Source organism: Oncorhynchus tshawytscha, linkage group LG18, assembly GCF_018296145.1.
Source record: "Oncorhynchus tshawytscha isolate Ot180627B linkage group LG18, Otsh_v2.0, whole genome shotgun sequence".
Taxonomy (NCBI): Eukaryota; Metazoa; Chordata; class Actinopteri; order Salmoniformes; family Salmonidae; genus Oncorhynchus; species Oncorhynchus tshawytscha.
The window spans coordinates 21,245,494-21,272,977 of NC_056446.1; the positions used below are offsets into that span (position 1 = coordinate 21,245,494).

The 27,484-nt window shown below is 43.2% G+C and overlaps 3 protein-coding genes across 14 annotated transcripts in view; 2 read left to right on the plus strand and 1 right to left on the minus strand.

Annotated features, from left to right (window-relative positions):
- The first annotated feature begins 17 nt into the window (after positions 1-17).
- Positions 18-2,380, plus strand: LOC112217690 (desmin-like). Its single transcript, XM_024378155.2, has 4 exons — positions 18-320; positions 500-690; positions 853-977; positions 1,257-2,380. The coding sequence occupies exons 2-4, from the start codon at positions 544-546 to the stop codon at positions 1,351-1,353; spliced, it is 369 nt and encodes a 122-aa protein (XP_024233923.1). The 5' UTR covers positions 18-320; positions 500-543; the 3' UTR covers positions 1,354-2,380.
- On the minus strand, positions 2,203-9,719 carry pgm3 (phosphoglucomutase 3). Its single transcript, XM_024378138.2, has 13 exons — positions 9,588-9,719; positions 8,884-9,092; positions 8,375-8,559; positions 7,834-7,901; positions 7,554-7,687; positions 7,133-7,328; positions 6,257-6,414; positions 5,677-5,760; positions 5,507-5,605; positions 5,294-5,413; positions 3,212-3,334; positions 2,894-3,067; positions 2,203-2,743 (listed from the first exon to the last, which is right to left on the minus strand). The coding sequence occupies exons 2-13, from the start codon at positions 9,088-9,090 to the stop codon at positions 2,657-2,659; spliced, it is 1,635 nt and encodes a 544-aa protein (XP_024233906.2). The 5' UTR covers positions 9,091-9,092; positions 9,588-9,719; the 3' UTR covers positions 2,203-2,656.
- A 622-nt stretch (positions 9,720-10,341) lies between these two features.
- Positions 10,342-27,484, plus strand: part of LOC112217677 (clathrin coat assembly protein AP180-like) — a 47,450-nt gene continuing 30,307 nt past the window's right edge. For 8 of the 12 annotated variants that reach the window (XM_042300815.1, XM_042300819.1, XM_042300818.1 and 5 more), the window contains exons 1-2: positions 10,343-11,062; positions 11,287-11,456. In XM_042300815.1, the coding sequence (XP_042156749.1) occupies positions 11,327-11,456 (130 nt within the window). In that variant the 5' untranslated portion in view covers positions 10,343-11,062; positions 11,287-11,326. Of the gene's footprint in view, positions 11,063-11,174; positions 11,457-27,484 lie in introns of all 12 variants that reach the window. The other 4 variants (XM_042300824.1, XM_042300825.1, XM_042300816.1 and 1 more) reach the window with 3 other exon arrangements.

Sequence of the window (27,484 nt, forward strand, 5' to 3'; positions counted from 1 at the left end):
CGTGCTATGCCTGTGTTCCGCGAAGAGGTTCCGGGGTAGTAAATGGTGGGGAAAGGCACATCTCCTGTCGTCAATGAAATTAACTAGTAAAGATAATATTGCTACTGTACCGAAGTATCCTAACAATGGAAATATATTATATTTCTATGAGCCTAACACAGAGATAGTTAGAGGACGCAACATTGTGTCTGTCAAATTATGGAAAACAACTTTCACAGCAGTGAATTTAGCACCTCAGAACCCGTATGACCTTACAAGTGACGTCAAAAATGTTGTCCCATTAGCGAAGAAGGTGAAGAGGGGGGTGAAAGTGAGGCTGGGTAATTTTGCAGTTCATTCACTCCATCCACTAATGGTCCACTAATTTAGGAGAGTAGGCTAGTCTAGATTATTATTGTCTGTAAACATTCTTTAAACCCAGTGTAATAAAACACATTGTATAAATAATGTATACTCATTCAACCCTTTATTTTGATCTACTAACAAAGTCTGTGATTAGTTTCCAGCGGTGAGTTAAGGTGAAGACACTTAAAGGCAATCATCATGAGTCGCAGCCCAGAAAGGATGTCTTCTTACTGCCGCCACTTCGAGGGCCCCCTCGCCGCCTCCTCTTCCTACCAGGTGCAGATCTCAAGCCCCTCGCCAACTTGTGATGCTGTGGGGAGACGCATGACAGAGGAGACACATCTGGTGAGTAGTGCAACTCCCACAACACATCTTTACTGTAGAAAGAAGCACGGCAGGTCAGGGCTTTTTTAAAAGTGGGCAACAAGTGAGTTTTTTTAAATGGACTCTAACAGCCGCTTAGAGATGGATCCCTATGACCTAAAAGCTTGTGTGTGTTTTCCACAGGAGAGTATTGAGGGGCTGAAGCTGGAGATGAAGGTGATGAAGGAGAAGATAGCTCTGCTGCTGAGGGAGTACCAGGAGCTGCTCAACATCAAGATGGCCCTGGAGAATGAGATCACCACCTACAGGTGACATCACACCTTCCCCAATAGTCTAAACAGGCTTCTGCTCTTCTTGCGTCTTATCTCCTTCTTGAATAGACAGAAGTGGACAGGTGAAAGCAAATTCACAGTAGGAATCATCCATATTGCTTTCAACTATCCTGGGTTTGTCAGATCTGTGGAGGAGATTAAAAAGAGAAGACAAGGAAAGGCAGCAATGCATGTCTTTTGATATGGTTGTTCTTTTGATGTTAGTAAGTGTACGTGTGTTTTGTCATTGCTTCTCTGTGGTTGTGTATTTGTCAGGGCGCTGATCGAGGGCAGGACACCAGTCTCAATACCATGGCACAGAGCATGTCTCTGGGTGGAGGAAGAGGGGGCATGGCCATCAGTGCTAGCATGAGTGCTTGCTCCGCCTCTGCCTCCGTTAGTGCCTCTGGGAATGGGTATGGTACCGGGCAGAGTCCCCAGTTATGGACATAACGGAAACCCCAAAGAGGCCCCTGTCGGGGCAGTGGAGGTGAAATCAACAGAGAGCTATGAGGAACAGTCAGTGGAGATGACTGAGCGGAAGACTCTTCTCATCAGGTAGAGCAAGCCTGGGTCATAACCTATGATCTATCGATAAAATATGAAATACCGGTCATTTTTGTCATCTGAAAATATGCTAAGTGTGTACATTTTTGTATACATTTGTATATTTGTGTCACCCAGTATCATTTTCAAAACACTTTTGTCCTGGCCTTTTATCTCAGAACAGTTAAGACATGTATGAGAGTGACAAACAGGAATGCACCATCTCCATCTCCGGAGCTGCTGACGACACAGACAAGGATTAGAATGTTAGACCAATACCCTTTAGACCTAAGCCCTAGCTCTTCCACCCACAAATGTATTCTACACCAACCCCCTCAGATAATGGTCTTCAGGATCAGGACGCCTATGGTCCTCTTCTGTGTGTCTCTGGCTGCACTAAACTCTCTGAGCCTCACACTGCCTTTCTGTTAGCCTTTAACTTCCCTGTGTCTTAGAATCATCTCTCTATATAAGCAACAACAAAAAAAACACAAAAAAAAGCAATTACCATATTTTCTCTTGATGTGGTCATTTCAGAGAGTATACCTGTATTTGGATTATTCTGTTAAGTAATAAGGCAATTAAGTCTATGTACTAATGCATGCCATTTATTCCATGTAACTGGAGGGTTTTTGAGAGGATACGAACTAAAAAGAAATGCAGAACAAGTTTGATGTCAGTTTCACTTTCATATCTTTACTCTTGGTGTTGAACAATTACATAGCAGCACAGTCTTTCCAGTTGAGATCTGTTCATAGCAGTGCAGTTACTCAGATATGAACAGAAATGCTAAATTGATCGACAATAATAACCGGTAATGTAAACACTTATAATTACATGGGAATAGTACAAAACAAATACATTGACTGGATTAAGGTTGGGTAAGAAGGGGGATTACATTTTATTTAACCTTATTTAGCATATGCTCTCTTCACATTTACTGAAATCAATCACATTTTCCAGACTCATAGAAAAGTAGCAATAATACAGTATTAAATGCAGTATACCGTATAAAATGATTTGGCACCTGATAAAAAGGCTACAAAATGGGACTGGATTCAGGAAGTGTAGTCCATCTTCAGGAGATTAATGGATTTTTCGTTAGACTTAAATTGCATAGTGTGTGTGTTTTATAACGATTTAGGCTCCTCTCCTACTCCTCCAGCGAGGCGGTACACTGCCAGGCTAACTTCATGTGCCAGGGCATCGGCACTCTCCTGAAACACACAGAAACACATTACCACCCCCACCATCAGACAGTGAGAGACAGAAAAAGAAAGTGCAAAGAAAGTTAAAGGCATAGTGAGTGAACATGGAAGGTGAATTGAGTGGCTCACTATCACTCCATGTCTCAGCCTCAGTCCCACCTGTGTGTCTGCCTCAGCGTACACTCGGACCACATCCTCTGTGCCAGAGGGACGGACAAAGGAGCGTGCCCGTCTGTACTTCTTCACCCGGCTGTCTATGGCCTCCTGCAGACCTGCTGGACTCACTGTTCTCCTCTCTGCATCTGTAGTGTCAATCACCCGCCGGTCTGCCACCTATAGGCCGCACAACAACACTGCAACTGTGAGGCACTGGGATGAACTGTGTTAAAACGTATGTACTAGTTTCCTTTTAATATACAGTCATTTATAGAAACATACGATGCAACTCCCCGAGTGCACACACGCACAAACACACACCTTGACTTTGAGCTGTCTGTTGGGCAGGTCTGTGTAGATGGCATCCCATTGTTGTACTGTCATCCCTCTGATGGCTAACACAGCCTCAATCAGCAGCATGTCAGAGATAGCATCTCCTACAGTCTTACAGAGAGAGGGAGAGAAAAAAATGTAAGTAATGCACACAGAATTTGACCCTTCATTGCAATGACTGTGTGTAGTCCCTGAATTGCTAAAATGGTTGACTGTGGGTGTTTTGCAATATGCATATTACAGTGCTGCACATTCATGTGCCGAGTGCATTCTCAGAGGACATTCTCTTGAGTATGTTCTTGTGAGGACGGGAGTGTGGAGAATACATAAAACATTACATTTGAGAAGCACTCGCACTTCCCCTACTGTATTACCTCACACCGCCCCTCCCCCATTCACTGAACATTCTTCCAGCCAGGCCAATGGCACCAATAGATGAAACAAGATATACACAAAGCAAACGTTTTACTTTATAACTATCAGCTAGCTATATGTCAATAGCAATACTCTAGCTAACCAGATAGTTTATTCACGTGAAAAAATGTCAACAGTCAGACGTCTACAGCGGGTGGTCCCTAAAACGCTGTGTGCTGAACGATCGGCAGACAAATGCTAGAGCCACATTCGGTACGATGTGTGTGAGCCTTAAGAACTGAAATTTCAGCCTGTTTTGGTGGGTTGGAGTTTTGGCCTGCCTGGTGACATCACCAGAAAATGTGTTAATGGACCAATAATAAAGGCAATTCCAAACCTCTCTGCCAATAGATGGGTTGGTTGTTTAGCAACAAGTGCGCAAATATGGGGCAAAAACAACAGGGTTGGCTTAGATTGTTGACAACATGTAAACTATATTTTGCCTCCAATGTTTATTGAATAAATTGCACATGAGCACTTGTTGTCTATGAAATACATTGTTACAGTTGTTGGTTAGCTAGCAAGTGAATTTTTTAAATATTAGCATAGAGGTGACGTCAGTCAAAACACCTCAAAACAAATCAAGGTATCAAGAATAAGAAAACACTTACGTTCCCACATGGCAGTTTGTCATTGTTGCTATAGCTATCTGGTCATCCAGAATCACAACAACACATGGACTTTTGTCCCATTTTTAAAAAATGTATTTAACCTTTATTTAACTAGGCAAGTCAGTCAAGAACAAATTCTTATTTACACTGACGGCCTAGGAACAGTGGGTTAACTGGTCTAGGAACAGTGTGTTAACTGGTCTAGGAACAGTGGGTTAACTGGTCTAGGAACAGTGGGTTAACTGGTCTAGGAACAGTGGGTTAACTGCCCTAGGAACAGTGGGTTAACTGGTCTAGGAACAGTGGGTTAACTGGTCTAGGAACAGTGGGTTAACTGCCCTAGGAACAGTGGGTTAACTGCCTTGTTCAGGGGCAGAACAACAGATTTTTACCTTGCCAGCTCGGGGATTCAATCTAGCAACCTTTCAGTTACTGGCCAAACACTCTAACCACTAGGCTACCTGCCGCCCCACTGAAGCATGCACATCATTTTTGTGACGTTCTCAGCTAAGCCGTCTATAACAGCTAGCTGTCAGTTTTCCCCTCCCCAATGAGACCACTCCCAGACAGTCCTAGGAAAAAAAATATCTTGAGAATTTGCTTAGCTAAGAAACTGTTTGTTTTCAATGAAAATGGTCAAAAAGAAACAATCACAGTAAGGCACGTCATTGTTACCCAGAAATGATTTGATATTGAGATAAAAACAGCTGCATTGGACCTTTAACATATCAAGATAAAATACTGTAGTCAGGCAACATATGAGATGTGAATAGGCAATATTTCATTCTGAAGTCAGAGTTTATTTTCTCTTGCATCAGCCCAAATAATGTCCACCAGCGGTTGTGTTATATTTCTTAACGGACTTGCCTCGTTAAATAATAATGCTTAGAAATGTGCACAAGCGGATTACGCATCTAAGGAGTGCCCTCCGTGCTTTTATTTGGACTCCGACTGATGCATGCTCCAATTTCCATGCTCGGACCGCGGTACTGTAGTATGCATATTTAGAAACACCCTGTGGTGACCTGACAATGTGTGGCCATACCTGGTTGATGAGGTTGACCGTGTTCTGCAGTAGAAGTGCAGCTCTCCTCCTCTCGTCGTTGGTGTTGGAGTCCTGGGCTAGCTTCTGAATCTTCTCCTCTGCTGCTTTACTGAACAGAACCTGAGACAGGACCACAACATAACCATAGTCAGACGGGCGGCCATTGATTGCATGCTTTCAGTGCGAGTGTGTATTTGTATGTGGCTTACTCACAGTCCCGTGGCCGTTAGCCTCAAAGTAAACACCAATGTCAAACTCCTGGGCTGCATGGTGAAGGTGTTTCACTCCTGTCTTGGTACACCTCACTATTACCTGGGAAGAGGGAGGAGAGGTCAGCACTGATCGCATGTGTGTGTTGGAAAGACTGAGGAGTGTGTCCACACCTTCATGGTATCTTCCAGGTATTGTGTAGAGCTGCCGTTAGCGTACGCTGTCTGCACCACGGCTATCTGCAGGTCAAGACCAGCCTGCACAAACCCAAACACACACAGGGGGAACACAGGTTAGTGTGTGCACACTTCTGAATGAGGATGGTACCGAGTCCGTGTGTGTTATGTAGGGGCGTGTTTAAGCATCATTCATCTTGGTTAACCCAGAACTAAAGTCTTGCGTAATTGGTCAGCTGCTCGATTAAGTTCTGAGTCCATACAGAAGCAATGAAGAAATGCTAAACGAGGAGCAGAACCGGAACAAGTAACTCCACCCTCTGTCTTCGCAAGCTATGGGCCGAATGTCACCTCCCCTTCCAAATTTCAAAAGATGCTAACACCTGCGAAATCGTGATTTGTCCAAATAACCAGTGATGAAAAACCCAAGCCCCGGAACTATTGCTGCTCGTTAGCGAACGGTGCTCATTGTATAGAGACAAATCGACAGTACCACTTATGTTTACTGCAGTCTGCCCACCAGAGATTAAAGCATCCAAGGTAAGTATAGCAAGTGTGTGAGTGTGTGTGCATATACTTGTGTGAGCAGTTCTTTGAGGTAGGTGCTGATGAGAGTGGCAATCTTGTCTCCATCTAGCAGATGAAATCTCCCTGCAGAGCCGCTGTAGTAATAAACTATACGATCAGCATCGCCATCATAGGAACAGCAACGCTCCCCAGCAGTCATCTCCACCCCTAGAGAGAGAGAGAGAGAGAGAGACAGAGAGGAAAAAAGAGAAGAAGAAGGGTCAGAGCCATCCACTTCATGAGTCTGGCTGTGGCCGACAGTATTTATTACATGTAACTCATTGAGATGTCTTCCCTCTGGTTGCCAAACATGGAAACTATAATATAACAATCCTGACTGTCCTGCGTTTCATAGTGAGATATAGCAGGTCTGTTTATCAGTCACCTGTAGTCTGAGACACACTCATGAGTCAAAGTTCGGTGTCGACCTCACGGTGCATTAGGACACACCAAGAGGTGAGCCCTACCTCAATAACAGCAGTCCCCGTGTAGCTCAGTTGGTAGAGCATGGAGCTTGCAAATACAGGGTTGTGGGTTGAATACCCACGGGGGACAGTTTGAGAAAAAACTATGAACATGTATGCACTTGCTAATGTAAGTCGCTCTGGATAAGACCATCTGCTAAATGACTAACGTAAATAATCTTAAATAGCTTCCTCTCCTTGTTTCTTGTTCTTTCCCTATACAGATCTGAAATGTAAAATGACAGTTGCAAGTGGATGTTCTCCATATAGCTTTCACTTGACTTACCCCATCTCTTCGCAGCAATACAGATGCCGTGCAAATAAAATACAGGAAACTGGGCGAGGATGCTATTTGTGGTCTATTGAGAGGCACACATGGAGAGAAAAGAGACCAGGAGAGGTCTGCTGGACTGCAGTCGCACCTTTGGGAGCTCTCTGCTGTACTTTGACGTAGTCGGCTCCACACAGGTGGTTGAGTTTCCCGCTGGAGCCGTCGTTGAAGAGGGACAGCTGCAGCTCGTTCTTCAGGTAGGTCTCCATCTCACACACCTTCAGAGCCCCGATACCATTAGCGCCGTCCACCAGCAGGGCCTTCTGATCATCTGTACGGTTAGGCACCTGGAGAGGGGGGGCGGAATGGGTAACATTATTTTTCATGAGCAATCATTTAACTGCTTGAAAATGTGTATACATGATTTATAAAATAATATACATGCTTATAACTGCTTACAAATGTGTGTATGTGATTATAAATGATAGAATACAAATGTTTTATGTATTGTCATGCTTATTAAATGGAGGTTATTATAGTGTTACAAACAGACAGAGGTGATGTAGTCTTACGTTCTTAGTGAGCTGGATGAAAGCCTGGGAGAGTTTCCGGTAGTAACCTTTGACAGTGGCTTCACCATAGCGACCCTGGGTGTTCTGACAGCATACCATGTAGTGCAGCTGGGGTGTCGTCACCAAGCCATAGTCTGATAGACAGGGAAAGATACAAATCAGTGATTTACAAAAAAATAAAAAATAACCAACAATCAATCACACACCAAGGTGTAGTCGAATAAGAATGACAGAAGGATTGACATAATAGACAGCTAAGGAAACCTAAGAGTTAACACACCTTTACTGTGGCCTCCCAGGGCATGGACTCCATCCAGTACTGCCTGTGATAGGCTGTCACTACTGGGCCTGAAGTAACACAACCAATCAGATTAAACGTCTAAGGAGATATCGGAGTTGCCTGACGACTCAAACTGAATTCTTCCTCTGCTGTATGTTCGCTACATAGTTCAGTCTGAGAATTCCATCTTTGAAGTTGTTTGTGGTGACGTCAAAATGTTGTACAAAGCAAAGTCATCAGTGACTGGATCATATCTAACCAATGAGAGTATCAAAGCCAATGACACATTTTTAGACGCCGCTTTACCCACGTGTGTTCTGGCCCAACCCATTGGTTTCTGGGACCAATCAGAACGGTTGCATTAATTTGCATCACCCGGTGCCTCATGTGGAAAGAGTTTACGTATTTAAGACCATTCCATTGGTCCTAAAGTTAAATCTCCACCCACCCAGGACACCGGGTGATGCAAAAGGAACTCACCCCGTTATATTGATATTCATGGTTATAGTTTAGTTTCTAAAGAATGCGAACACCCCAGTACCTGGTGTCTTTGCCCACGAACACGCTGGCCTCTTGGGCCATGCTGATGGCCTCTCTCTCTATGACGTCTTTCAGAGCGGTGAGTAGCTCCTCCTGCTCTGCGTTGGCCAGCTGGGTGGCATAGACCTCCCACGCAGGGGTCACCATCTCCCCCATGGGGTCCACCAGCTTCACCCCGTTATCCTCCTGGAGAGGGGGTGAGATAGTGGATAGGAAGGGAGAGGTGGCGAGACGGAAAGAAGGGGTATGATGAGAGGAATAGGTAAATGGAGGGTGAGGTAAATGGGGGGGGGGAGAGAGAAACATGGATATTGTGTAATTCAGAAAAGCAATAGTTTACCTGAAACCAAATCAATACTAGACAACTTTCCTCTAATAATATCTGAAAATTGGCCCTGAGAGCACACCAGAATAAAACACCAGAGACTATCAGTTAAAGAGAGACTCTGAAGCCACACAAACACAGTGAATGATTAATAGGCTACTGAATGCACTTCATGTTTTGTTCACCTCAGGGTTGTGTGACGCAGTGACCATGACTCCGATGGTGGCCTTAGTCTTCTTGGAGCGGAGTGTGGCCAGTAAACCCATTCGGAACATGACATGGTCTAACTGCTTAGAGTTGGTGCGGAACCCAGCAGTACCATACTGTAGGACCAACCCTACAGGTTTAGGGTGGACAGCAGACTTCTGGGATACTTCCTCAAACTGGGCCATTCCTGAAACACATAACAGGGAAACAAAGGGGATGTCCTGATAGTCTTAAATTGGTTCCTCTCTTCAGCTCCTCTCCTTCATAACATGTAGTTTATAGTCGTCAAGGGGCTAAACATGTTAGGAATCCCAAAGAATCATCATGATCTGATATTCATTCTGAACACATTACAATAATAACGACGACAGCAATACACCTTTGTAAACACTATTACAATATTTGATTTGTCAATTTAATGAGGTGACTGAGAAAACATGTTCATCATGCATTCGTCGTTAATCCACCATAAACCTATGCCCTACTAGGACATACTTTACGGGTCAAAGGTGTAACGTTGTCTGTGCTGAACATTCATGTCAACCAGCTAGCTACAGCAGAAACATGATTGAGCTCCTCTGACATACGTGCAGCGTAATTTACTTGTTAAACGATCAATAGAATACAGACTATTAATTTCGAAATACTTACTAAACTGATCAATTGTTTTTCTTTCACTTACTTGCAGTTGTTGAAGAAGAAGCTACCAAGGAAGTGGAGTGAATGGAAAGCTTCCTGATTCTCCTGGCGACGTGGCTGCGGTTCAGGGTACGTCACGTGACCACGCCCTTCAACTGTGGTGCGCTGCTACTTGGAACGAACCCAATAATCTGAGCACATGAACTGGGCGGATTACACATTCTGTTTTGATGCATTTATTCAGTGGCCACCGTTTTAGACGACGATTTCAAACAAGAACAATTAGTGGGTTTGTTTTTCCAATGTTTTTTTTCCCCAAGACAAATAAATACGGTATATTTTTAATCATAGAGCCTTTAATAAAGTGCCTAGAATAAATGTGTATAATAAAATGCAGTTATTGTCTATTATATTATCTTGCTCTGTATAGCTTTTGCAACAAACGGCAGACAACGCAACTTTACTTATAAGGGGTCGAGGCAATACAATTATGCTAATTATATTGCTGTATAGGCTACAGTGTGCGGCAAAATTTCAACGACCAGGCACGGCTACAGTAATAATGAGAGTGTAGTTTAATTGAGAGAGTAGCGTCATGAGGGCACCTGCCAATTGGAAAAAATAAGGTAATCCCTGTGCGCAGTGTGTTCGAACCTGGCTTTTAATATTGTGCACCCTTGCAGCAGTGCACACTTGAAAATGAACACTGTCATATTAGCGATATGAGTTATATACTGTAGGCCTACAGGAATACTCCCCTTTAAGAACGCACGACCGTGAGCGTGGTAGACTTGGGCGTGTGTCGGCTAATAAAGCGTCACCTGACCCTGACCTAACACTGACTGCACTGAGGGAAGAGAGGACAGAACCGCAGACAGATAGACACTCTAAATAAATAAATACACGAACGAGTGAATTAAATACACAATTATTTCCAACATCTCCATCTTCATAGAGTAGCCTATTCCGCGTCCTTGGATTGGTGCGCCGGTCAGTGTTGGCTACTGCCACAGGGGGAAGAGGCGCAACTGCTGTAGACAAAGAGGCGCGTTGCCCTTCTCTATCAGACATTCCTGATCAGAAAAAAAGATCCGGTAGGAATATTTTAACCCACGAGCCGACAAGGACACTGTGCGTCATTACTACAAAACGGTTATTTTGAAAGCTCTACATTCTACCCGTGCATTTACCTCCTCCGGTTTACCGTTTTGCGTGGGGAGTGGAAACACTTGACCGTCAATTCGATGTTCCTGCAAAACGGATAAGAGAATATTCTGTGGATTTCTGATGAAGTTTGGACATTTGGCCAAATCCATTCATTCCGAGGACAAGAAGCGCTGCGCGGTCGCAACCTTTTCGATCTCCTGGTTGATTCTTTGTTAGGCCTATTGCTTTATTGCTGTGGTGCGAGGAAATATATTCTATTGCCAGCGTAGTGTTACGTAAGAGTGGCGTTATCCAAGGTGCTGAACTGGACGTTATAACGGGACACAAGGCAAGGGAAGAGAGCAATCTTGCGTAAGTCTAACCATGTCAGAACACACATATAAACGTGACCTAATTATTTAATTTCAAATTATGTCTTTATTTATTTACTTGAGCTAATTTTGAAAATGTGTTACCCATTCAGAAGGTCACAGGCCTATCCGTGAGGGATTTGGAGAGGACCGCACTGCACTGGCATCGTTGATACCCGTATTCCTGTAGGAAGACCGCCTTTTCATATTCTTTTTTCTCATTAGTGAAATAAGTTCTTGAGGTGGTCGACTACACGGGGAGAAAATGTCGGGGCAGACGCTCACGGATCGTATTGCCGCTGCGCAGTACCAGTTGACGGGATCAGAGGTATCTCGCGCCGTCTGCAAAGCCACCACTCATGAGGTGATGGCGCCCAAGAAAAAGCACCTGGAATGTAAGAGCACTCCCATCCCCACCCTTTTCTGCATATATTGATATTTCGGGTCTTTAGGCCTACTCTCCAACTTGATTAGGATAGACATTTGTTTATTCAGAACTCACAGAAACACACACACATACTGTAATCACACACACACACATACACACACACACACACACACACACACACACACACACACACACACACACACACACACACACACACACACACACACACACACACACACACACACACACACACAGAGGCAATATCAAGTGTAGAACACATGTCACTGTAAACTGCATCATTTGTATTAGATGTCTATGGACAATTTGTTTGACATTCATTAGAATGTCACTTTATATGTTAGGCAAATCTTCAACCAATGCATTACATTTCTATGTTCCTGCCCAGCATGTGGGCAGAGTGGTAACATTAATTGATGTTTCCATGGAGATGACCCCATTGGTGACCCCTAGTCATCTCACATGTGCAGCCCATAGTGATTGGAGAGAGAGGTGGTCATAATTCAAGACAGGCTGACACACACAGAGGCCGATAGTTATAATACACAATGCTCTTGTTCACTTGCCTGCTGCCCTTGCACACTACCCCTCCCAAACTTCCCTTCACTGATCCTTATGGCAGGAATGCATGTCTTCAAGTCTTCACGGGCTGCAGTGTCTGCTAGTTTTGTTATTGATTAGCTAAAGAGCTCCCTTACTTGGTTTCACAGGTATAGCCTACACACTATGCCGTACATCAACTGACAATGCACGGGCAACAACTAGAAAACAGATATATGTAGCCCGACAATAGGTAGATAGGCCTTTACATCCAAGTTGGCTTATTAACCAGTAGACAATTTTTCCTGCATCACCACAGAATTGCAACTTCATACCAAACAACTCTGTTTCTATAAAGACACAGGTCTGCCTCATGACAAGACATTATTAATCACTGTCATTCGGCCTTGCAGCCTGAGTCAGACTAAACCAGTCATCCTCCGTTGCGTGGATGGGTGGTGTTCCACCTGGCTATGTGTGTGTGGTCAGGTGGCCGGCCTAGTCTTAGGCTAGGTCTAGCAGGACTCATGCCTTGTACTGTGTGATCCGCTCTCCACTGAATAATGCATTAATCAGCCAATGTCTGGCCTGCATTATTTACACAGCCAAAGGTGGCAATGCTAATGATAGAGTAGGCAGGAGACTGCTAGGGATTAGTTTAGCATAGCACAGACAGAGAGAGACAATTCACAGAATGGCTGTCAAGGGAAAGACCTGAGGTCTTTAGCCAACAAATTATATGTTAATGTTTACTGTACATTTATAGGATTTTCATTTGATCACCCTGTTGCAGGAGAACTTTTCTGCAATATCCTTCCTGATTTGTCCTTGTTTTGAAGATTGCTCATTAAGAAATGCTAGCGGCCATGACTGATGCCAAAAAACGAGAGTTGTCTTGGGAAGTGTGGTTTGATGTGGGTGTGTTATGTTCACATATCGTACCTTAGCACCGTAGCAACAATATGGTCACTTCCTCAAAATAGTCACTTCCTTAAAATAGTCACAATTAATCTAAGATAAATTAAGAAATCTTTAATTAATTTAGACGTTTTTGCAAAGGAAGTCTTAGTCATGCAATTGTACATAGCTAAGCTATTTGGTGCAGTATTTCTCAAGTGAAATTAGCATGAGGCCTCCCGAGTGGCACAGCAGTCAAAGGCATTACTACAGACCCGAGTTCGATCCCAGGCTGTGTTGCAGCCGGCCACGACTGTGAGACCCATGAGGTGGCACACAATTGGCCCAGCGTCGTCTGGGTTAGGGGAGGGTTTGGCCGGCCGGGATGTCCTTGTCCCATTGCGCTCTAGAGTCTCCTGTGGCGGCCGGGCGCATGCTCTCTGACTTCGGTCACCAGTTGTAAGGTGTTTCCTCCGACACATTGGTGTGGCTTTCTACCGGGTTAAGCGGGCAGTGTGTCAAGAAGCAGTGCGTCTTGGCAGGGTCGTCTTTTGAAGAACGCATGGCTCTCGACCTTCGCCTCTCTGAGTCCGTACGGGAGTTGCAGCGATGAGACAAAACTGTAACTACCACTTGGATATCCAGAAAAAGGGGTAAAAAGTACAACCCAAAATAACGAAATAAAATGTGCATGAAAACTAGTCAGTGCAAACAGTCTATCGAGTTGGGAAAGTCTGGCTTCGCGCTCAGTACTGATTTCTGAGAACAATAACATGTCGACAACTTCATCATCTGCAAGCTGTCAAACTATCGTAAATAAAGCGCAAGCTACACACTGTTTATCAGTAGACAAAATAATTTGCTAGCTAGCTAATTCCAACTCTGTGTTTGTCAATTAAGCTATCAAGTAGTAGCTAGCAGGCACAATGAGCAGCCAGGCCACAATCAGCTTATTAAGTCACTGGCCAGTGGCTTGGTGCCGCGTTTTTTTCACAACTTTATCACTATCTATTTCCAGAGTGTGTGTCTGTCTGTGTTTCATAGGGACTCATGTTACAAAACAGATCATGGGGACACATGAGGCTTGCAAAAGGGTTTTTGAATATTGACAAGTTGCAGTTAGGATACAAGTGTTGTCTGATCGTCTCAATTGATTGACACAACGGGATGCCAAACGAACTATGGGAATTGGTTCCCCTTCACGCAATGTGATTAAGATGAATAATATCAAAGATGTTTACAGTCACGCCACACCCTTACTGTACCCATGTGACATGTCACTATAAAAGGTGATGAGGTGTGACATACTGTCTTTTCTTCATGATCACATTTATGTGTTTTACAATGCAAGATTGCTATTAATCCCCTTTGGATTACTTTCTTACAATTCTTCTATGATTTGAGGAGGTGCCACGAGTAGTTATATTATCTAATCTACTCCCTCTCTCTCGCTCTCATTATTGTGCCTGCCCATACTAGCTAACTTTTATTACTTTTTGTAGGGCTTTTCTATACTTATGTGTTAGCTTCGGGTCTATCCCGTTACCTAAGAAGTTAACTTGTAGCTAGCTAGCCAAATTAGCCATGCATAGCTGTTGTTGGTGCTTGTTTTAATTTTTTATTACATTTTTACCCCTTTTTCTCCCCAAAAAAGGGGTATCCAATTGGTAGTTACAGTCATGTCTCATCGCTGCAACTCCGGTATTGACTCGGGAGAGGCAAAGGTCGAGAGACGTGCGTCCTCCGAAACACAACCCAACCAAGCCACACTGCTTCTTGACACAATGCCCACTTAACCCGGAACCAGCCGCACCAATGTGTCGGAGGAAACACTGTACACCTGGCGACTGAAGTCAGCTTGCACTGCGCTCGGCCTGCTACAGGAGTTGTTAGTGCGCGATGGGACAACTACATCCCTGCCGGCCAAACCCTCCCCTAACCCGGATGACGCTGGGCCAATTGTGCGCCGCCCCATGGGTCTCCCGGTCGCGGCCCGGCTGCGACAGAGCCTGGACCCGAACCCAGAATCTCTAGTTGCACAGCTTAGACCACTGCACCATTCGGGAGGCTGTTGGTGCTTGTTGACCCATTGATCCAACATTACCACTCCCTCACTTGGAGTTTTGTTGTGATCACGGAGCTCAGCGGTGTTGTAGGCTACCAGTCCTCGCTTGACCAAGTCCACCAACGCCGAGACTGACAGTCCGTGCTTGACTCTGCTATTCAGATTTTTTGTATGTTTTTTAAATATTTTTTATTTAACCCTTATTTAACTAGGCAAGTCAGTTAAGAACAAATTCTTATTTACAATGACAGCCTACACAGGCCAAACCCGGACGATGCTGGGCCAATTGTGCGCCACCCTATGGGACTCCCAATCACGGACAGTTGTGATACAGCCTGGAATCAAACCAGGGTGTCTGTAGTGATGCCTCTAGCACTGAGCATAATTATAATAATCACAGTGGTTGTAGAGGGTTTGTCAGCTTCCCACTCTTATGACACAGACTATGAGCGCTCTGATGATGCTATCTAGCATCATCATGTCCCATCATGTCCCAGGGTCGACCAGAAAATATTGTGTCAATACTTTGCCCCTTGATAACCAGGACACTTCTGTATGTTGTAAAAGCGTTACATGATCGCTGCCCATATCATTGCATAGTGCCAAAAATACACGAGAGTTCAGGGGCCTTACTTTAACAAAGTTAACAATTTTCACTGTAGAGTCCAAAACATCTTTCAAGCTGTCAGGCATTCCCTTGGCAGCAAGAGCCTCTCGGTGGATGCTTCAGTGTACCCAAGTGGCGTAGGGAGCAAGGAGTAGCTGCTTGCACGCGTGTTACCACTCCACTATGTCTCCCTGTCATGGCTTTTCCGCAATCAGTACAGATACCAACACATCTTGACCACCAAAGTCCATTTGATGTCACAAAGCTGTTCAGTTCAGTGCTGTTCAGTACTTATATCCTCTCATGTTATATCCTCTCAGTACTTATATCCTCTCCTGTTGTCCTGGTTTCCAGTACCACCCATAAAGTTATTTAACTAGGTGAGTCAGTTAAGAACAAATTCTTACTTACAATCACGGCTTACCAGGGAACAGTGTGTTAACTGCCTTGTTCCGGGGCAGAACATCAGATGTGTACCTTGTCAGCACAGGGATTTGATCCAGCAACTTTTCGGTTACTGGCCCAATGCTCAAACCATTAGACTACCTGCCGCCCGGAGGAAAGGCACTACTCCCAATATAAGTGAACCCCAAATCAATGTAGTTCTCATCATATTTACGCCTCTTCAATAGTTCAACATCCCTGTCTGTTGTTCAGTGCTTTCCTGGGTAAAAAGGGGGCAGTAGCTCTTTGGCTGCATCAGATTCACATGCTTGCTGGGCTAACAACATATTTTGAATTACCGATGCTAGCATTGGATGTGCTCGTGGAAGCAGAACAACTTGTATCGTCGACAGTTGCAGGTGTAGTCCTGCTGGTAGTAGCAGTACTACCAGTGGAGCTGATATGTGTCTCTATGGACGCAACCATTTATCAATTTTTGAGCAAATGGAATGAGCAGCAGCTACGTTTGGCTACATATTAACCGTTAGTGGAATTCCCACGAGAGAGTAACAGAATGTGATTGGATGGTAATTATTTGACTAAGCTACCTGTATGACATTGTGTTGTTATTTAGCTGAACACTAGATGGTTTAATTTTATTTTTGGCAGTGAAACAAGGCTACTGAGGCGTGAAAAGAAACTCACCCAAATGTATAGAACCATTGGAAAATATAAATATAAATGGACTGTTTTTGAAAATGTGAAGGAATTTTTTTTTTTTTTTTAACTTTTATTGATTTAAAATAAATGTGAATCACATTTTTATGTATGTAACCTTGATTCTCTGAGTATAGTAACAGGTCGCCAAGCTTTCATGTCGTTCCTCCACCTCCATGGGGTTCGAGTGAAGTAATAGACAGTATGTCATGCCTTTTATAAGTGAAGTTATGTGGGTAAAGTAGGAGTGTGACTGTAAACATCTTTGATATTAAGCATCTCAATCATATCGCGTGAAGGGGAAGCAGTTCCCCTGTAGGTCGTTTGGCAACCCGTTACTCAGAGAACCAAGGTTACATCTGTAACCTAACATGCTAGCACATGCGCAGATCAAATACACAGCTGGAACACCGATTGAAGGTGTTTACACGTCCTAGTAATTCAAAAGATTGCCCTGAAAACAAGGTGTTTTATTCTGCATATGCTTCCTTTGATTTTGACCTTACGGATAAGCAGAGTAGGGTGTTTACATTACTACTGCATAATGTGCCTACTGACATAATCAGTTTAATATCAAATTATTACTGTGAATGTAAACATACTCAATATGTCCCATTCATTTTCATTGCACTCAAATAAATGTGCATGCCTATTGGCGTGAAAAAAGTGATGGGAAAAATGCCTATGGACGTCACACGTCATCTGCCCAAATCAAATCAACTTTTTATTAGTCACATGCGCTGAATACAACATGTGTAGACCTTACAGTGAAATGCTTACTTACTAGTCCATAACCAACAATGCAGTTTTTTTTAAATGAATAAGAATAAGAAATGAAAGTAACAGGTAATTAAAGAGCAGCAGTAAAATAGAGCAGCAGCCGACGTTCCTCTGCACTGCCATGAGCAACTTTTGGCCAGCTGGCACATTTTGATTGGCTGCTGTCCGATTCAAACTGTAATCGGTTAAATAAAGAGTTGATGGGCTGCACACTTGTTTTCAATAGCATCATTTTTTATATTTGGGCTTGGGGAGGGTATCAAGTCAGTTTGAGTAAAAAGGCTCAAGTCCAAGTTAAGTGACCAGTCATTGGTGTTAAAGTCGAGTTGCAAGTCATGATATTTGTGACTCGAGTCTGACTCGAGTTCAAGTCATGTGACTCGAGTCCTCACCTCTGGGTGTTCCTTTTGTCCAGGTGGGAAAGGGCAGTGTGGAGTGCAGTAGAGATTGCATCATCTGTGGATCTGTTATGGAGGTATGTAAAGTGGAGTGGGTCTAGGGTTTCTGGGATAATAGTGTTGATGTGAGCCATTACCAGCCTTTCAAAGCACTTCATCAATCAATCAATCAGCTGATGTCACAAAGTGCTGTACAGAAACCCAGCCTAAAACCCCAAACAGCAAGCAATGCAGGTATAGAAGCACAGTGGTTTGGAAAAACTCTCTAGAAAAGCCGGGAGAGAGAGAGAGAGAGAGAGGAGTGGTCTGGAGACACTGTGGCCCCGGCCGACGATACCCCCGTACATGGCCAAATAGGCAGGATATAACCCCACCCACTTTGCCAAAGCACAGCCCCCACACCACTAGAGGGATATCTTCAACCACCAACTTACCATCCTGAGACAAGGCGGAGTATAGCCCACAAAGATCTCCCCCACGGCACAAACCCAAGGGGGGGCGCCAACCCGGAAAGGAAGATCACGTCAGTGACTCAAGTGACACACCCCTCCTAGGGACGGCATGGAAGAGCACAAGTAAGCTTGTGACTCAGCCACTGTAATAGGGTTTGAGGCAGAGAGAGGGGAACAGACCAGGCAGAGACAGCAAGGGCGGTTCGTTGCTCCAGTGCCTTTCTGTTCACCTTCACACTCCTGGGACAAACTACACTCAATCATAGGACCTACTGAAGAGATGAGTCTTCAATAACGACTTAAAGGTTGAGACCAAGTCTACGTCTCTCACATGGATAGGCAGACCATTCCCTAAAAATGGAGCTCTATATGAGAAAGCCCTGCCTCCAGATGTTCGCTTAGAAATTGTAGGGACAGTACGGAGGCCTGCATCTTAGGACCGTAGCGTATGTATAGGTATGTACGGCAGGACCAAATCGTAAAGATAGGTAGGAGCAAGCCCATGTAATGCTTTGTAGGTTAGCAGTAAAACCTTGAAATCAGCCCTTGCCTTAACAGGAAGCCAGTGTAGCGAGGCTAGCGCTGGAGTAATATGATCACATTTTTTGGTTATAGTCAAGATTCTAGCAGCCATGTTTAGCACTAACAGAAATGTATTTAGTGCTTTCTCCGGGTAGCCGGAAAGTAGAGCAATGCAGTAGTCTAACCTAGAAGTGACAAAAGCATGGATTCATTTTTCTGCCTCATTTTTGGACAGGAAGTTTCTGATTTTTGCAATGTTGTGTAGATGGAAAATAGCTGTCCTTGAAACAGTCTTGATATGTTCGGCAAAAGAGAGAGGGTCCAGAGTAACGCAGAGGTCATTCACAGTTTTTTTTGAGACAACTGTACAACCACCAAGATTATTTGTCAGATTCAATAGACAATCTCTTTGTTTCTTTGGGACCTAGAACTAGCATCTCTGTTTTGTCTGAGTTTAAAAATAGAACATTTGCCGCAATCCACTTCCTTATGTCTGACACACAGGCTTCCAGGGAGGGAAACTTTGGGGCTTCACCATGTTTCATTGAAATGTACAGCTGTGTGTTGTCTGCATAGCAGTGAAAGTTAACATGATGTTTCCGAATGACATCACAAAGAGATAAAATATATAGTGAAAACAATGGTGATCCTAAAACAGAGCCTTGAGGTACACCAACATTTACAGTTGATTTGTCAGAGGACCACAGAGATAAACTGATATCTTTCTGACAGATAAGATCTAAACCAGACCAGAACTTGTCCGTGTAGACCAGTTTGGGTTTCCAATCTCTCCAAAAGAATGTGGTGATCAATGGTATCAAAAGCAGCACCAAGGTCTAGGAGCACAAGGACAGATGCAGAGCCTTGGTCTGACACCATTAAAAGGTAATTTACCACCTTCACATGTGCAGTCTCAGTGCTCTGATGGGGTCTAAAACCAGACTGAAGCATTTTGTATACATTGTTTGTCTTCAGGAAGGCAGTGAGTTGCTGCGCAACAGCTTTTTCAAAATGTTTTGAGAGGAATGGGAGATTCGATATAGGTCGATAGTTAAAAAAAAAAATTCTGGGTCAAGGTTAGGCTTTTTCAAGGGAGGCTTTATTACTGCCACTTTTAGTGAGTTTGGTACACATCTGGTGGATAGAGAGATGTGTATTATATTCAACATAGGAGGGCCAAGCACAGGAAGCAGCTCTTTCAGTAGTTTAATTGGAATAGGGTTCAGCATGCAGCTTGAAGATTTAGAGGCCATCATTATTTTCATCAATGTGTCAAGAGATATAATATTACAAAACTTGAGTGTCTCCCTTGATCCTAGGTTGTGCACACTCAGGACAACTGAGCTTTGGAGGAATAGGCAGATTAAAAGAGGAGTCCGAAATTTGCTTTCTAATGATCATGATCTCTTCGTCAAAGAAATTCATGAATTTATCACTGCTGAAGTGAAAGCCATCCTCTTTTGGGGAATATTGCTTTTAAGTTAGCTTTGCAACAGTATCAAAAATCAATTTTGGATTGTTCTTATTTTCCTCAATTAAGTTAGATAAATAGGATGATCAAGCAGCAGTGAGGGCTCTTCGATATTGCACAGTACTGTCTTTCCAAGCTAGTTGGAATACTTCCAGTTTGGTGTAGCGCCATTTCCATTCCAATTTTCTGGAAGCTTGCTTCAGAGCTTGGGTATTTTCTGTATACCAGGGAGCTAGTTTCTTACGACAAATGTTTTTGGTTTTTAGGGGTGCTGCATCTAGGGTATTACGCAAGGTTAAATTGAGTTCCTCAGTTAGGTGGTTAACTGATGTTTGTATTCTGACATCCTTGGGTAGGTGGAGGGAGTCTGGAAGGGCATCTAGGAATCTTTGGGTTGTCTGAGAATTTATAGCACGGCTTTTGATGATCCTTGGTTGGGGTCTGAGCAGATTATTTGTTGCGATTGCAAACGTAATAAAATGGTGATTATGAGGAAAAACATGAAGATCCACAACATTTATTCCACAGGACAAAACTAGGTACAGACTGTGGCAGTGAGTAGGTCCGGAGACATGTTGGACAAAACCCACTGAGTTGATGATGGCTCCGAAAGCCTTTTGGAGTGGGTCTGTGGACTTTTCCATGTGAATATTAAAGTCACCAAAAATGTGAAAATTATCTGCCATGACTACAAGGTCCGATAGGAATTCAGGGAACTCAGTGAGTAAGGCCATATATGGCCCAACAGTAGCTATAAAAAGTGGTTGAGTAGGCTGCATAGATTTGAGTTTGGGTTTATTTTATTTTTACAGGGACAGTGCACATTAATCAACGTTTCAGTAAAAGTGCCGGTTTTAGCCAGCCGGCTAATTTTCAACCACAGTCCCCATAACTAGAAGCTCAAAAGACAAAAACGCAGTCGGTTTTTTTTTTGTAAATTTAAATTTGCTATTGTAAATGTTAGCAACACCTCCGCCTTTGCAGGATGCACTGGGGATATGGTCACTAATGTAACCAGGAGGTGAGGCATCATTTAAAAAAGTAAATTCATCAGGCTTAAGCCATCTTTCAGTCAGGCCACTCACATCAAGATTATGATCATTGATTAGTTCATTGACTCTAACTGCCTTGGATTTGAGGGATCTAACATTAAGTAGCCCTATTTTGAGATGTGAGTTAATAATGACAGGAATGAAGGTCTTTATTCCAGTGAGATTGCTAAGGCGAACACCACCATGTTTAGTTTTGCCCAACCTAGATCGAAGCACAGACACGATCTCAATGGGGATAGCTGAGCTGACTACACTGACTGTGCTAGTGGCAGACTCCACTAAGATGGCAGGCTGGCAATCTCATTGTGGATGTGAGTTTATAGCCACAGACATGAGTGCTATTGGTCGGTAGTCATTTATACAGGTTACCTTAGTGTTCTTGGGCACAGGGACTATGGTGGTCTGCTTAAAACATGTTGGTATTACAGAATCGGACAGGGAGAGATTGAAAATGTTAGTGAAGACACTTGCCAGTTGGTCAGCGCATGCTCGCAGTACATGTCCTGGTAATCCGTCTGGTACTGCGCACTTGTGAATGTTGACCTGTTTAAAGGTCTTACTCACATTGGCTGCGGAGAGCGTGATCACACAGTCTTCCGGAACAGCTGGTGCGCTCATGCATGTTTCAGTGTTATTTGCCTCAAAGCGAGCATAGAAGTAGTTTAGCTCATCTGGTACACTTGTTTCACTGGGCAGCTATCGTCTGTGCTTCCCTTTGTAGTCTGTAATGGTTTGCATGCCCTGCCACATCCGTCGAGCATCAGAGCCGGTGTAGTATGATTCGATCTTAGTCCTGTATTACACTTTGCCTGTTTGATGGTTTGTTGCAGTGCATAGCAGGATTTCTTATAAGCTTCTGGGTTATAAGAAATAAGTTACAAGAGTCCGACCTTGAAAGCGGCAGTTCTACACTTTAGCTCAGTGTGAATGTTGCCTGTAATCCATGGCTTCTGGTTGGGATATATACGTACAGTCACTGTGGGGACAATGTCATCAATGCACTTTTTTATGAAGCCAATGACTGAGGTGGGGTACTCCTCAATGCCATCGGAGGAATCCCGGAACATATTCCAGTCCGTGCTCGCATAACAGTCCTGTAGCTTAGCATCTGCTTCATCAGACCACTGTTTTATTGATCGAGTCACTGGTGCTTCCTGTTTTAATTTAGCTTGTAAGCAGGAATCAGGAGGATAGAATTATGGTCAGATTTGCCAAATGGATGGTGAGGGAGAGCTTTGTATGCGTCTCTGTGTGTGGGGAGTAAAGGTGGTCCAGAGTTTCTTTTCCATCTGGTAGCACATTTAGCATGCTGATAGAAATTTGGTAAGACAGGTTTAAGTTTTCCTGCATTCTAGTCCACGACTACAAGGAGCGCCGTCTCTGGGTGAGCTTTTTCCTACATGCTTATGGCAGAATACAGCTCATTCAGTGCGGTCTTAGTGCCAGCATCAGTCTGTGGTGGTATGTATACAGCTACAAAATATACAGAAGAAAACTCTCTAGGTAGATACTGTGGTCTACAGCTTATCATGAGATACTCTACCTTAGGCGGGGCAAAACCTCAAGACTTCCTTAGATATCGTACACCAGCTGTTATTTACAAAAATGTTCTGTCCTGCTTTTACAGCGTATAACCAGCTAGCTGTATCTTGATAATGTCGTCATCCAGCCACAACTCCGTGAAGCATAAGATATTACAGTTTTGAATGTCCCGTTGGTACTTTACGTTTGTTTTACTGCTAGCCAAAAGACGCTGATCAGGAGGGATGGCGAATATATTGCATCTGAAACAGTTCTCAAAGTTGGATTTTCTAACAAAATAGGGGGTGATAAGGGATGAAAGACCAACACTTGAGCTTAAACGTTTGAATCCTGTTGCTGCAGGATTATTTTTCTTTGACAATATAGTTCAAATTAAGATCCTACAACTGTATATGTCTTCCCTTTGTTGTGACATAGATAGCTTTGTCTCTTGACTTTTCCAGGGCCATTCAACAAACTAGATGAATATAGGGCACCCTGTTCTCCCTATATTCTTTTCTTGCCAAGTAGCTAATGCCCTCAAGGCAAAATTCAAGGCTTCAAACACCAAACGTTAAATTAGGTCAACATTTTTAGGCAAGGGCTCCGCTTAACCTATGTTTATCAAGGGAAACACTGGTAGGGCATATTATTTGTCTTCTCCTCAGGGATAATGATATGGAAGGGTGTTTCTACTTTACATATTATATATATTACATATAGTTTGCACTTTTATGTGTTTGCATAACACACATTCCACAAATAATGCCCTAGGCCTAGACAAAGACATGGACATGGAATAAGAATATTGTATATCTCATTGACACTTTGCCGGTGACATCAATTTGCCACTGTGATGATACATCAAACATCTAAACCCCTCTAGTCATTGTGTGAAGCCATTCTTTTGGAGAATATAGAACTTGTTCTCCTTCCTCATTGTGTCATGATTGCTGACCCTTGAGGGGCAGTCCGGTTGCTGTGGCAACAGATTGGAGAGAGGCTCAGAGACTCTGGGGGTGATACTAATGACAGAGGGGGGTTCTGGGTAGGCACAGTGGTGGACAAACGACTCCAGAGTGATATGACAGATAGTCATTTGAGAGAAAAGCATACATATCCTTGGAATTACATTTTCTAATCAAATCAAAGTGTATTGGTCACTACAAGGATTTGAAGGTGTTATAGGAGGTGCAACAAAATGTTTGTTACTAGCAGTACAGTAGAATGTCTCGCAAATACAACACACACACACACACACACACACACACACACACACACACACACACATACACACACACACACACAAACAACAACAAATAGAACAAATAAATCAAGAAATAGGCATCCAAATTAGATATATTAAAGTAGGCAGGTGTGAGAATCCATAATATAAATGTGTGATGTGTAGAGGCAGTATATAATTTGGAAAAGAAAATGGTAAGCACAGTAATGTAACCTTTTGATTTCACCTCATTTTAACATTCTGTCATAAAGAGCACATGTTCAACTTGCAAAAATATTTTTCCATCTCAAGCGGTTAAATTTTAAAAAATGTACTACAGAAATGACTTTGTCAAAGCAACAAAAATAATTAGGGCTTTACAATTATGGCGAAACCTGGACACATTTTGGGATTAAGTGGGTTGAAATCTTCCTAGAAGTGACACAAGGTTGACAGAGGGACATGTCAAAATGCTGCATTTTGGCACTTTTAGCCTTTATTCATATATAAAAATCAGATTTATTGAATTCTCCATGTGGTCTATATTGAAGGGCACTACTTTTTAAAGAGGCTTTTAAAATGCAATATAGGTGCACAATTTTGCAGGTACAGTATATTTGGACGAGCCATGTCGAGAATACAGTATACATACACAGAGCATAAACAACAATATACAGTATAAACAGAATATGAGCTGACAAGCATTCAATGACTCTTTATACAACGGGTGGGTCTAATCCTGAATGCTGATAGGTTAAAACCGTATTCCAGCTGGTGTCTATTCCATAAATTACTACTGGCTAAATCTATGACATTAAAATGCCTATTTACTCTGTTCCATCTGACTGCGCAATCCACCGTCTCATCAGCCCAGCCAGGCAATTCATAAACTTGATTTCCACTATAAAATAGCATCTAGACATTATCTCACATTTCTTTTAGACTAACATTTAGTTTTGAACAGCAGAGATTTGTATAACCTTGCTGTCTGTCTCTCTGACATTTGCAACATTGTTTCAATATTCCAATTTGATCTCCAGCTGTCCAATAGTAATGGACGTGTCGTTCTCAGCCAGTCGAAATAATGAAACAACTGGCATCATTTTTATGGATATATACAAAGACATGTCAATTGAAAAAAAAGGGCAAATGAAACGAAGGTCAACTAGTTTGCAGTCTTTCCAGCTTCAGTTTGAAATGATTGTGTTACTGTAGCTGTGTTGTTGGCTAGCTCCTCTGAACAACACTTTCCTGACGAGTGAGCACATTTTCTATACCAGGCGAAATCAGAAGTGAGTGCTACGGGGCGGTAGTCATTTAGCTCAGTTACCTTAGCTTTCTTGGGAACAGGAACAATGGTGGCCCTCTTGAAGCATGTGGGGACAGCAGACTGGGATAAGGATTGATTGAATATGTCCATAAACACACCAACCAGCTGGTCTGCGCATGCTCTGAGGACGCGGCTGGGGATGCCGTCTGGGCCTGCAGCCTTGCAAGGGTTAACACGTTAAAATGTTTTACTCACGTCGGCTGCAGTGAAGGAGAGTCCGCAGGTTTTGGTAGCGGGCCGTGTCAGTGGCACTGTATTGTCCTCAAAGCGGCAAAGAAGTTGTTTAGTCCAGGAGCAAGACATCCTGGTCCGCGACGGGGCTGGTCTTCTTTTTGTAATCCGTGATTGACTGTAGACCCTGTCACATACCTCTCGTGTCTGAGCCGTTGAATTGCGACTCTACTTTGTCTCTATACTGACGCTTAGCTAATTTGATTGCCTTGCGGAGGGAATAGCTACACTGTTTGTATTCGGTCATGTTTCAGGTCACCTTGCCCTGATTAAAAGCAGTGGTTCGCTTTCAGTTTTGCGCGAATGCTGCCATCAATCCACGGTTTTTGGTTTGGAAACATTTTAATAGTTGCTGTCGGTACGACATCGCCGATGTACTTGCTAATAAACTCGGTCACCAAATCAGCGTATTCATCAATGTTGTTGTTTGACGCAATGCGGAACATATCCCAATCTACGTGATCGAAGCAATCTTGAAGTGTGGAATCAGATTGGTTGGACCAGCGTTGAACAGACCTGAGCGCGGGAGCTTCCTGTCTATAGGCTGGAAGCAACAAAATGGAGTCGTGGTCAGCTTTTCCCGAAGGGAGGGCGGGGGAGGGCCTTATATGCATTGCGGAAGTTAGAATAACAATGATCCAGGGTCTTACCAGCCCTGGTTGCACAAGCGATATGCTGATAGAATGTAGGGAGTCTTGTTTTCAGATTGGCCTTGTTAAAATCCCCAGCTACAATGAATGCAGCCTCAGGATATGTGGTTTCCAGTTTACATAGAGTCAAATGAAGTTGTTAAAGGAATTAAATGACTCTATGTTTTAATATCCAATTAAAATTAAACACTCTGTCCATTCATAAGGATTTGTAAGACCCTTATTCTATAATAATAGACAGAGCCCAGTCTCAAAGTCAAACAGCAGAGTTTATTCACGAGAGTACTGAGCACGATACAGGTTACCACAGGTTATAAACTGAAAATGACATCATTAGTTCCAGCACCAACCAGTGCCATCTCCGTTCCAGTACAAAGGCTGTATCTCAAGCCTTCCCACATCCGTCTCCCTACCAATTTAATATAATTTACGAGTCAAGGTTTTCTCGTGTAGATAAGCATTCTAGCCAGTCTGATTCATTTGTACCAAGGAACAGACAGTCATTGTTCTAACTCTTGACCACATTCACACACATTATATTCAGTACTGGGATCAAGAAAGAAAACTCATACATTTACAGCAACATAATAGTATTCTGATTAGTATATATACAGCAACATAATAGTATTCTGATTAGTATATATACAGTAACATAATAGTATTCGGATTAGTACATATACAGTAACATAATAGTATTCTGATTAGTCAGTCCTGATTGTAATGTATACATAATTAGTCATCATTGATAAAAATTCCCTTAACAGAAGTTCGTTCAGGGCCATTGATGTGTCTGCTTGGGGGGGGAATATATGCGGCTGTGATTATAATCGAAGAGAATTCTCTTGGTAGATAATGCGGTCGATATTTGATTGTGAGGAATTCTAAGTCAGGTGTACAGAAGGACTTGAGTTCCTGTATGTTGTTATGATCACACCACGTCTTGTTAATCATAAGGCATACCCCCCGCCCTTCTCCTTACCAGAAAGATGCTTGTTGCTGTCGACGCAATGCGTGAAGAAACCAGCTGGCTGTACCGACTCCAATAGCGTGTCTCAAGTGAGCCATGTTTCCGTGAAGCAAAGAAAGTTACAGTCTCTTATGTCTCTCTGGAATGCTACCCTTGCTCGGATTTCATCTACCTTGTTGTCAAGAGACTGGACATTGGCGAGTAGTAT